At 33.5% G+C, this 13522-nt stretch overlaps 1 protein-coding gene across 1 annotated transcript; it reads left to right on the plus strand.

The window, feature by feature from the left end:
* Window positions 1-2816: 2816 nt before the first annotated feature.
* On the plus strand, window positions 2817-4435 carry LOC138368061 (uncharacterized). Its single transcript, XM_069330361.1, has 4 exons — window positions 2817-2943; window positions 3372-3463; window positions 3825-4026; window positions 4162-4435. Exons 1-4 carry the CDS (start codon window positions 2817-2819, stop codon window positions 4266-4268), a joined length of 528 nt encoding a protein of 175 aa, XP_069186462.1. The 3' UTR covers window positions 4269-4435.
* Window positions 4436-13522: the final 9087 nt, after the last annotated feature.

Raw genomic sequence — 13522 nt, forward strand, 5'->3', positions numbered from 1 at the left:
TGGGAGGTAAATATTCAAGTTAAATTATTTAATGCTGCTCATTATTGTTAAGGTATAATGTAAGGTGTAGTAATATTTTTGTAGTACTATAAACACAGCACTGTATAATATTTATATAGTGTCATGCAACTTTTAATCAGATTTTTTTTAATTGTTAACTGATTACACCTTTATTACTTGCCTTTCAACTTCAGTTGATTTTTTTTTATTTGGACTAAGGCTTTACTAATTAAAAAATATTTATTTCCCTATATACATTCATTTATAATAGGAGGGATTATGATGTGAATGCCAGCTTGGGTAGCTGAATTAGTTTTAAGTGAAATGATGTTTAACTGTCATCAAAATGTCTCATACAATGAACATTCATTAATTTAATATCATTCCAGAGGGATCAGAAACTCATATTATTCTGGTGGTATCTTCGCTTGTGACAAAGAAGTTCAAGATCACGTTTCCACTAATCAGAACCGTAAAACTCAAGTAAGAATATTTTTACATCTGTTCGAAAGCCTAAAAATAGGTTTTCAAATAGAAACCTAAGACCTAATACCAGGTTTTTACCCATACAATATTTGAAGAGTACCTTTATATAGTATCTTGAGACATTATCAATAATGTATATTAATTGGACGGTTCCTAACTATATCATGTTCAAAAAATCTATAAAATATATGGAATGCATATTGAATGATGAAAAATATTACATAAAAAAATTACATTTATATATGACTAATATATATATATATATATATATATATATATATATATATATATATATATATATATATATATATATATATATATATATATATATATATATATATATATATATATATATAAATATATTAGTATATTTTGGTAGCAGTCTTTCCTGTAGACATATATTATTAAATATCACCGAAAAAGTAAGATTAATAATTCTAACACGAATTTTCTCAATCTTTCGTACATTACGCTTCACTGTTGGAGGTAAATAAAAAATCACTTCTCCAAAATTCATTTTTATTTCTAGTCTGACGCGACACGGGCGCGTTTCGTAAAACTTATTACATTTTCAAAGACTTCACAAATACACAACTGATTAGAACTTACGTATCTCTGATTTTATATCTACATTTGAGTGAGGTGGGAGGGGTGATGTGGCATTAACACAAGACAGAACAAGAGGGGATATTAATAGGGTATTAAAAGTATCAACACAAGACAGAACAGAAACAATGGGTATTGAATAGAAGTGTTTGTAGAAAGCCTATTGGTCCATATTTCTTGATGCTTCTATATTGGAGCGGAGTCTTGAGGTGGGTAGAATATAGTTGTGCAATAATTGGCTGTTGATTGCTGGTGTTGACTTCTTGATGTGTAGTGCCTCGCAAACGTCAAGCCGCCTGCTATCGCTGTATCTATCGATGATTTCTGTGTTGTTTACTAGGATTTCTCTGGCGATGGTTTGGTTATGGGAAGAGATTATATGTTCCTTAATGGAGCCCTGTTGCTTATGCATCGTTAAACGCCTAGAAAGAGATGTTGTTGTCTTGCCTATATACTGGGTTTTTTGGAGCTTACAGTCCCCAAGTGGGCATTTGAAGGCATAGACGACGTTAGTCTCTTTTAAAGCGTTCTGTTTTGTGTCTGGAGAGTTTCTCATGAGTAGGCTGGCCGTTTTTCTGGTTTTATAGTAAATCGTCAGTTGTATCTTTTTCGGTCATATTTAATAATATATAAATATATATATATATATATATATATATATATATATATATATATATATATATATATATATATATATATATATATATATATATATATATATATATATGACAATGTCAGACCACGGAGGAAAAATGAAAAAGGAAATTTCCTTAAGTACTTTCGTATATTAAATACATCTTCAGAAGGTGCTGTGTATTAAATACATCTTAATGTATTACATACAAATGTAAATACAAATGTAAAATAATGTAAATACATACAAATACATGTATTAAATACATCTTCAGAAGGTGCGACCTTCTGAAGATGTATTTAATATACGAAAGTACTTAAGGAAATTTCCTGTTTCATTTTTCCTCCGTGGTCTGACATTGTCACATTCTTAATCACGTGTTTATTTTCGTGATACACACACACACACACACACACATATATATATATATATATATATATATATATATATATATATATATATATATATATATATATATATATATATATATATATATATATATATATATATTTATATATAAATATATATATATATATATATATATATATATATATATATATATATATATATATATATATATATATAATTTTACTTTTGTCCAACAGAGTAGCCATATGTGTGGAGTGTCGCCATTGAAAGCTGCCAAAAATAAACCTGTTTCATTTAGAAGTTTGGATGAAACCGGCACAATCATGGCTTCCTGTCGACATGGAATTATTCTTGCTGCATTAAATATGTATCAGGGAGAGCTCTACAGTTATGCCCACTATTTGCAAATGAACCGTTTACAAAATGTGTCCTTCATATGCCAGGATATCATCTGTAAATACTGGCCATGGTCCTTAAAGATTTCATCAAGAGAACAGAAGTTCTCACTTGGGCAAGGAAAGCCTTTTTTAGGAGTCCTACATGCCAAAGGACATTCTTGGTATTGTCAGATAAATAATCTAATACTGTAATAATATTTTGACTTTGTTTTACTGTAAATTGGAAAATATAATTTCTTTTAAACTCTTATATGTAAGGATTTATCTATGTTAAATGCAAATTGTTAATACAGTAGGTAATTTTTAACAAACGTTATGCTATTATGTCAAAGGTTTTGTATGGAGGGCGGTGGCAAGAAGGAAGTGGCCTGACATCTGGGGAGGAGGAAGAGCAAGTATCTTCCTACCTTTCAAGATATAACAACAACACTAAGAACATGCTTAAAGCTGGTATGTGTTACTTTTTGTTTAATCTAGTTCTAAATTTTGTACCTTTCAATCAAATCAGTACAATGGTAATATTTGATGGTTATATATATATCTAAATAATGGTTTAAAATAATATAAGAATATAGGAAATTGCAGAAAGGCATTTTGGCTCATATAAAGTAGCATTATACTCATATGCAACCAACATATACATGTATAATCCTTGTTTGAAAAATCAAGTTGTCCCTGTTTTTATTCTTTCTTTCACATCCTGATATTTTTAATCTTATTACTCTACCACTATTTTTGAGCTCTTTGTTTCCTCTGAAATAACAATTATTTCATTCCACTTAAGATAGCATCAATATCATCATCCTTTTACTTTCCAATCAGTATTTTGAGACACACAGTACTAAGATGTCAATGAATAACTAAATTTATTTCCACAGAGCGTACAGAAGAACTGACAGAGGGGGCACTCTTTTGGAATCACAGAAAAATTAATGGAATGCCTCGGGCATTAGTTGCCAGATTCAGAAAGGTATTAACATATGAATTGTTCTATACAATGAAAATATAGAATTATATATAAATATACAATTGTTCTATACAATGAATCAAGTGTATATACATGTTTTTATTTTTAATCTTATTATAAGACACTAATGGTATTTTCTTCTCATAGACAAAGTAAAATTTGATAAAAACCCACTTGTGTATTTGGGAAATTTATGTAAAGAATTACACCAAGTCTTTCACACACTCATTGGTGCTTTGTCAAGGTCTGAATCTGAAAAACACATACTCAGACCTTGACAAAGCACTAAGGATAGTTCAAAAGACTTTGTTTAACTCTGAACATAAATTTTACAATAAATAAGATGGCATTTATTTTTTAATAGGCCACAGAGACAGCTGCAGCAGTTTCAAATGAGATTCACAGGCTTAATGTCCCAGAATCTGTTATTGAGAAATGGAGATTAGAATTACTGATCATTGCAAGATCCTTAAATAACAGATCCTCTGCCAATAACATTGAGCATACTATCGAGGCATATGGAGAGAATATAAGGCATCGCAAAAATCAGATTACCACTTATGCAGGTAGACATTAATTGCTTTTTTGTTTGTTCACTGAAACCTAAACATTAATACAGTACACAGTTGTTAAATTAGTTTTTCTATGTAAAATACTATTGGTGCAAATCAAATATTTGATAACAACCTGAAACTTTACAGTTTCATCTAAAATGAGAGCTGTATTGAGAAACAAAAATGAAGTTGAGAAAAAAAAAACTACGAGATCTCATAAAAATCTACAATCAGAACCATCCGGATTTGTCTGAAGCAGATGTTTTAACTGGCATCCTTCCATGGCACAATTTATTGCTTCATCAAAACACAAGTGGTATTTACACAAGATCTAATGATTCATTAGTTTTCTCAGCATTTTCAAATATTTATATATTATTTGTATTAATTGTACTTTTATATATGGAAAGACTGCAATACCATTAAATTGAGTTTGTTTTCTAAAGGTAAATTTTATACATACAATTTTTAATGATGTTTAATTCACAATGATTCCCATTATTATAATTTGTCAATCACATACTGTATTTTCATTTTGCATTATAGTGTCCCTGACTGAAAAAAGAAGTGCAGTGGAAAAGTTTGAGCTCCATAAGAGATGTAGAGAGGAGGAATCACTAACCATTCTAGAAATGATAACATGGTTCAACCCATCCTCCGAATAGACAGTACGTTTTAATACTAAGTGTAATAAGTACATTTTCATACTTACGTATTTAGTTTATAAATGCACTTATCGGGCTGTTCCAGTTACCGGCTGGCCTCCCTAGAATATTCTCCCCGAAACGAGGAATACGTTTTCTTTAATGTAACGGGTGTGCTGTTTTCTTTTCTTAATTTTTGAGGATACTCAGTCAATTTTGCTTATACTTGTATACTCGGCCCAAATTTTGCCTTTATAATTTAAGGTATCATGAAAATTGGCCGCTTTTGAGGCAATTAAGCATAGCAGGAGCACAGTCACTGACATTCAAAGGAAAGAAGGAATGAGATAACTATTTAAATTACGATTTAAATCCTTCTAATTTTTGCTCGTTCGTCAATGAGAACTGATGCCTACGCACTGGCCAATAATAATAATAATAATTTTTATTTAGGTAAGGTACATACATAAAGAGATTTTACAAAGTTTGTTGGCTTTATAGATAGAGCTAGTACATACAATGCCTAAAGCCACTATTACGCAAAGCGTTTCGGGCAGGAAAAACATTAATGACTAAAGCTTAAAACTAATGGGTAAAAAGAATAAGATGTGTTGAGTACAAATAAAAATAGAGGTAAAAGAGGGGGGAACATTGTTGAAAAAGCAGCACAAATACAATTACAAATTATTACAGAAAATTACATTCAAACAGCGTTGATTTGAACAAAACAAAAAACAAAAAACATACATGGGTAGACAACAGAGGGGTAAGGTAGGTTACAGGGAATTTATTAGGTATAGCTTCGTTTTTAACTTAAACTGGTTGAGAGAGGTACAGTCTTTAACATGGTTGGGAAGGTCATTCCACATTCTGGGCCCCTTGATTTGTAGAGCATTTCTGGTTTGATTAAGTCGTACTCTAGGAATATCAAAACTGTATTTATTTCTGGTGTGGTGCTCATGGGTTCTGTTACAACCTTCTATGAAGCTTTTGAGATCAGGATTGGCATTATAGTTTAGCGTTTTATAAATGTATAATACACATGAGAGAATGTGCAGTGACTTAATGTCTAACATATTCTGAGATTTGAGTAGGGGTACCGAGTGATGTCTGGGGCCAGAATTGGATATTGTCCTAATAGCAGCTTTGTGTTGAGTAATTAGAGGACGTAAGTGATTTTGGGTAGTAGAGCCCCAAGCACAAATACCATAGTTGAGATATGGATAGATAAGGGAGTAACAGAGAGTCACCAGGGCAGGGTGTGGTACATAATATCTGATCTTAGAAAGAATGCCCACAGTTTTTGAAACTTTTTTTGATATGTTTAGAATGTGTCCCTGGAAATTCAGCTTGTGGTCAATGAGAATGCCAAGGAATTTGCCATCTAATTTGTTACAAATTTGGGTATTGTTTATTTTGAAATTTATTTGATTAGAGGATTTATTGCCAAACAGAATATAGAAAGTTTTGTCAATGTTAAGGGTGAGTTTGTTGGCAGTTAGCCACAAATGGACTTTATTTAGCTCAGGATTTACTGTGGTATTTAGAGCAAGGGGATCAGGACTGGAGTAAATGAAGGTTGTGTCGTCAGCAAATAGAATTGGTTTGAGGTGTTGGGAGGCATTTGGAAGGTCATTAATGTAGATGAGAAAGAGGAGAGGGCCAAGTATGCTGCCCTGGGGAACACCAATGTTGATGGGTAGGGTGGGAGAAATTGTATTATTCACAGAAACACATTGGAGCCTGTCAGTAAGGTAGGATTTGAGGTATTGTAGGGAGTGTCCTCTGACACCATAATGATGTAATTTAAGAAGAAGGTTTTGGTGGCTGACAGTATCGAAAGCTTTACGCAGGTCCACAAATAACCCAACAGGGAACTCATTTTTATCAAGAGCTGTATGAATCGAGTTAAGCATACTAATAAGTGCATCGTTAGTGCTTTTTTTGGGCCTGAAGCCATATTGGCAAGGGCTAAGTATATTGAGTTTGGCTAGATATGAGTAAAGCTGCTTATAGATTAGTTTTTCAAAATTTGTTGACAAGTTTGGCAGGATTGATATTGGTCTGTAGTTGTTAACATCTGTGAGATCACCACATTTGTGGACAGGCGTTACTCTCGCTTTTTTTTTAGAATATCTGGAAAGGTTTGGAGTTCAAGTGACTTGTTGAAGAGCAAAGCAATAGCAGGGGCTAAAGATCTGGAGGCTTTTTTGTAGATTAAAGTTGGTATCTCCTCAAGGGCACCAGACTTGGTTTTAAGGGAAAGGATTATCTCATTGACGTCAGTGGAATTAATAGGCTTTAGGTACAGAGACTGAATAATAAATAAACTGAATAATACTGGCCACTAAGCAATAGATTGATTGATTGGTGATTGTTGAAGATTAAGCCACCCAAAAGGTGGCACAGCCATGAATAGCCCGTAAGTGGATGTCCTCTCTGAGCCATTATCAGTATCAATAGATGATACATATGTATTATACATATATAAAATGCTAAACTATAATGCCAATCCTGATCTCAAAAGCTTCATAGAAGGTTGTAACAGAACCCATGAGCACCACACCAGAAATAAATAGTTTTGATATTCCTAGAGTACGACTTAATCAAACCACAAATGCTCTACAAATCAAGGGGCCCAGAATGTGGAATGACCTTCCCAACCATGTTAAAGACTGTACCTCTCTCAACCAGTTTAAGTTAAAAACGAAGCTATACCTAATAAATTCCCTGTAACCTACCTTACCCCTCTGTTGTCAACCCATGTATGTTTTTTTTTTTTTTTTTTTTTTTCAAATCAACGCTGTTTGAATGTAATTTTCTGTAATAATTTGTAATTGTATTTGTGCTGCTTTTTCAACAATGTTCCCCCCTCTTTTACCTCTATTTTTATTTGTTCTCAACACATTTTATTCTTTTTACCCATTAGTTTTAAGCTTTAGTCATTAATGTTTTTCCTGCCCGAAACGCTTTGCGTAATAGTGGCTTTAGGCATTGTATGTACTAGCTCTATCTATAAAGCCAACAAACTTTGTAAAATCTCTTTATGTATTTACCTTACCTAAATAAAAATTATTATTATTATATTATTATTATTATACTGGAGATCTGTGGAGGTGCGATCGCACCCTGCCTGACGGGAGATGTCTCCCGTGACTAAACAATAAACTGAACCTATCATAAAGAAGAACGACGACCTCTGACCGTCTAGTGCTCCAACAGAGTGTAACTGTAATTAACAATGCTCAAGTCCTGACCAACAGTCAAATATTAATCCATCAGCCACGAAGCAGAGTGTCTCCCAACATCAACTCTAGTGCAGGGTCCAGTTGAAAAAAAAATTCCGATTTTACATAGGTTTACCGTGACAGACACTAACAATAGTAGCCTTGAAGAGGAAAGGAAATCGGCAGATTTTCGAAGGTTTGCCTTGATATTTTCCAGCTATACAGTACTTTAAAAGAAAAGTTAACAGATGTTTGACTTTTTTCCTTCTGTTTCACCAATATTTACCAACCATCGGGATGAATACTTATATGACACAAACTAGACATATTAGTATGAAAAAGAACTAACAATTCTCCAAATAGTAGGACGTGATTCAGTTTTCATGGATATATTCATTTTCGAGTGTTCGACTTCAGTTAGGAAATATGAATAGGCACAGTTTGGTGCATTCAGATGATAAAGCAAAATTACCGTTTTAGGTAGTCAGTCCAGAATGTGTGAATCTTTATACGTAGTCATCTTTTATATATAATTTATATATATATATATATATATAATAGCCATATGCTGTATTGTGACTACCAATTTTTGTCAACTACCATTCAAGCTGTCATTGTAATCAATCCTATATTGTTTTCTGCTGTATTGTGCCTACCAATTTTTGTCAACTACCATTCAAGCTGTCATTGTAATCAATCTTAGCTACCTATGTGCTTTAATATACTGTACCTACAATTTTCTCTCATCTTATTTTTTTCATTCCATGTAACTGTTATCATTTTTTTTTGTCTATAAATTTTGCAAGTATTTACCTACTTAAAATTTTCTTAGATTAAGAACCTGCCCGAAACGCTGCGCGTACTAGTGGCTTTACAAGACTGTAATTACCATATTATGTATCCTCACATTCCCAATGTACCTTCTTGTATATGCATAAATAAATAAATAAATAAATATATATATATATATATATATATATATATATATATATATATATATATATATATATATATGTGTGTATATCACGAAAATAAACACGTGATTAAGAATGTGACAATGTCAGACCACGAAGGAAAAATGAAACAGGAAATTTCCTTAAGTACTTTCGTATATTAAATACATCTTCAGAAGGTGTTTTGTGTATTTAGTGTGGTGCTTACCAGTTGAAGATGCTAGGAGTTGATACAAGAGTGTGCAGAGAGAGTTAGCAAGGTGAAGGTGAATACATCCTGTTTCATTTTTCCTTCGTGGTCTGACATTGTCATATATATATATATATATATATATATATATATATATATATATATATATATATATATATATATATATATATATGTATGTGTGTGTGTGTGTAGCCGAAAAAGTTAGGTTAGGTTAGGTTAGGTAGTCGAAAAACAATTAATTCATGAAAACTTGGCTTATTAGGCAAATCGGGACTTGCATAGTAGGCCGAGAAGTGCGTTCTGGCTACTAGGTACGACATATATATATATATTGTGTGTGAATATTCTCGTGTATATATTTATTTATTTATTTTTTTATTTATTTATATATTAGAAGGTACATTGGGTTGAGAAAGTAAAAATGATAATATAATGATATAAACACCTAATTACAATATACTGTTTCATCTTACATGATATATAAGTGTCATTAGTCTAGTAAATAAAGTTCTTATTTTGCTGGAGATACTCTTATTATTTAGTTAAGAATTACTGAACTGTAATTACTGTACTGTAATTACCTACTGTGTATTTAGTGTGGTGCTTACCAGTTGAAGATGCTAGGAGTTGATACAAGAGTGTGCAGAGAGAGTTAGCAATTTAGCCTAGCAGGAATTCATACCTGTGATATTGTACAGAATTATATTACTGTACCTGAGTTTACCTGAGATCCAGAAATACTAGTGGTCTTGAAAAAGACTGAAAGCCAGCTGCTTGTAGAAGGTCCCCTCATTTGCCTTGATGATCTATACTTTAAAAGTTAGTAGAGTTTTGCCATTTACGTGTTCGGCGGGTAGGTAGTTCCATATGTTAATAATCATGTGGGTAAAAAAACATCTCTTGTTCTCAGATTTCTCCTATGTTGTGGCTTTTAAGGCTTCAAACTGTTTTATCATATTAAACAGTTTAAATATTAAAATGGTATATATATGTTTTTTAGAAATCTTTCTCAAATTATATATTTTGAATATAAAATTTCAACCTCCTTAAATACAACTAGGTGACTACATTACAACTAAGTGAGTACATTTTTTTGTACATGTATTAGCATGACTCTGGCATTTATTAACCTGACTCTGGCAGTTATATTAATCTGACTCTGGCACTGATATTACCCTGAATCAACACTGGCAAATATATTAGTCAGACTCTGGATATGAATTACTGTATATCTGTTTATTATTTAGTTACGACCTGGTGCTACCTCACTCAGCTAATTTAGAACTTGGCTTATTATTACATGATATTAAACTTCAACAATATATTTACCTGAGTTTACCTGGTAAATATATTGTTTATAGTCTATTATATCAATATTATATAACTCCCACTAATACCTCTGATGTTAATGACATTATTCTTTCTCTTAAACCAAAGTCAGGTGCCCTGGCTGAGATACAAACTGTAACTTACAAAAAAAATCCTGATTTCATGCTACAGCCATTGCATTGCTCTACAACAAATCATTTGAACTCCACACCTTTCCTGATATTAACAAAAAAAAGTTAGCCCAGTCCCTAAAAGTTGTGATCTCACTTATGTCAACAATTACAGACCAATATCAATCTAGCCAAACTTGTCTAAATTATCTTAAAAGTTAATATACAAGCAACTTTACTCGTATGTATCTAAACACAATATGCTCTTGCCAATATGGCTTTAGATCCAAAAAACGCATCAATGATGCACGGATTAGTATGAACTTGATACATGCTGCTCTTGATAATAATGAGTACCTTGTTGGGTTATTTCCTGACCTATGTAATGTTTTGACACTGTTAACCACAATAACCTCGTTCTTAAACTACAATATTATAGAGTCAGATTTCACTTCCTGCAATACCTTCAATCTTACCTTAGTGACAGGCTACAGTCACTAAGGTAAGTATCTTGTATGTTTTTGTGAACGAATTGAATTCTCCCACCCTACCCATTAACATTTGTGTTCCACATGTCAGTGTGTACTTGGCCCTCTCTTCTTTCTCGTCTCCATTAATGACCTTCCAAATGCCTCTGAACACTAGCCAATTTTATTTGCCGATGACAAAACCTTCATTTTCTCCAGTCCTCATCCTCTTATTCTGAAAGACAGTTAATACTGAAGTCAATAAAATCCGTCTTTGGCTAACTGAGTTGTGAAACTATTGTGATTTCGGTGTGTATTGAAGTCAGGGCGAAGTGGTAGAATAGCTTGTTGACAGAGCCCGAGTGCATGGGGAAATTGTGTAAAACCCTGGTTTGTGTCTGGGAGAGGATGCAGGAACCGAACTATAACAAACTTTGTTGTCAGATAACACACAGCTCCGCTACCTTGACCTTGAGGGTTACCCTGAGGTGCTTCCAGGGCTTAGCGTCCCCGCGGCCCGGTCGTTGACCAGGCCTCCTGGTTGCCGGACTGATCAACCAGGCTGTTGGACGCGGCTGCTCGCAGCTTGACGTATGAGTCACAGCCTGGTTGATCAGGTATCCTTTGGAGGTGCTTATCCAGTTCTCTCTTGAACACTGTGAGGGGTCGGCCAGTTATGCCCTTTATGTGTAGTGGAAGCGTGTTGAACAGTCTCGGGCCTCTGATGTTGATAGAGTTCTCTCTCAGAGTACCTGTTGCACCTCTGCTTTTCAACGGGGGTATTCTGCACATCCTGCCATGTCTTCTGGTCTCATGTGATGTTATTTCTGTGTGCAGGTTTGGGACCAGCCCCTCAATTATTTTCCACGTGTAAATTATTATGTATCTCTCCCGCCTGCGCTCAAGGGAGTACAGATTTAGGCTCTTTAGTCGGTCCCAGTAATTTAGATGTTTTACTGAGTGGATTCTAGCAGTAAAGGATCTCTGCACACTCTCCAGGTCAGCAATTTCTCCAGCTTTGAAAGGGGGCTGTCATTGTGCTGCAGTACTCCACTCTAGAGAGCACAAGCGTTTTGAAAAGTATCATCATCGGTATAGCATCTCTAGTGTGAAAAGTTCTTGTTATCCAACCTGTCATTTTTCGTGCAGTTGTGACGGCTACTTTATTGTGTTCTTTAAAGGTAAGGTCTTCCGACATGAGTACACCCAGATCCTTTACATTGCCTTTTCATTCTATGTTATGATTTGCCTAAGTTTTGTACGTGGTTTCCGTTTTTATATTTTCATTTTTTCCATAGCACATGAGCTGGAACTTATCTTCGTTAAACACTATATTATTTTCTGTAGCCCATAGAAAGACCTGATCCTTTAAGATCTTCTTCGCTATTTAAGTCCCTTGACATGCTAAACATTCACTCACTCCACACATTCTCCTGTGCAATCTACATGTACAAAACCTTGTTCCTAAATGCTAATGTTGATCTGAAACTTTTTCACTATTTATTTAATAGAACTAATGAGCACCATACTGGAAATAAATATCGCTTATATATCCTCAGAGTAAGACTAAATCTGTGCAAACACTCCACGCAAATAAAAGGGCCCAGTCTTTGGAATTTTCTCACTGATAAATTAAAAAAGTTTCCAAACCATGCCTAGTTCAAAAGTAAAATAAAAAAAAAGACCTTATTTCATCCTCATAGTTTCCTACCTTGTGCTTCAAACTCACACTGTATCTTTTACAACCCCTACTTGCCTACTTCTTGCCTAATTCTTTATGTAAAAGGAATATTAATCAAAACACAGAGCATTAGCATTAATTAGTGGTTTTACTTTATTACTTTTTCATGGTACAGGCAAACACTTGCTAAGAGAGGTTTTTATAGAAACTTAATAAAAGGATATCCTGACTTCATTAATTACTTTACCCTGACTGACATTTATAATTTTTTAAGCCTGGCTGGCAATGTTTTTTTTTAAATCCTGGAAAATCACAAATTTTCCTGAATTTTGGGGGTTTCTCCTCCTCTCCCATATCTGGGGCTGATGAATCATCATCTAGCTGCTGTATTCCAGATATTTCCAAGTCTGTTGTCTTGTCATTATCCCTTAAATCGACATCATCAAGATCCTGATTTATAGCAGATCCAATGCCATTAGAATCTAGAAAAGATAGAATATATATAAATAATAATAATACTAATGGAAAAAATATATAATAAACTTATAATTAAAAATGAGAAAATTCCATGTTATAATTCGCTCACATCTATAACTAAAAATTTAACTGCAAGCATCAGGAAGAAGGGCTCCAATGTTGAAGCCGGCTGATCAACTATGAACCATTACTTTTTGCTCTATAAACACTGGCCAATAATAAGGCCAGTGTTTTCTGCTATGCAAAGTATCTAGTATGGCAAACACACACTTTCCCAAGGGAGGAAGGTATTAAATGTTTGATATGCAGTACCTAGAACACCTTAGACTGGAGACGGGTTTGCCCTCTCTACAAGAAAGAATATCACAAAGGACAGCTATAATTATCAGTAAGATAATTATTTCTTCTG

Source organism: Procambarus clarkii, chromosome 3 (assembly GCF_040958095.1).
Source record: "Procambarus clarkii isolate CNS0578487 chromosome 3, FALCON_Pclarkii_2.0, whole genome shotgun sequence".
In the NCBI taxonomy this organism is placed as follows: domain Eukaryota; kingdom Metazoa; phylum Arthropoda; class Malacostraca; order Decapoda; family Cambaridae; genus Procambarus; species Procambarus clarkii.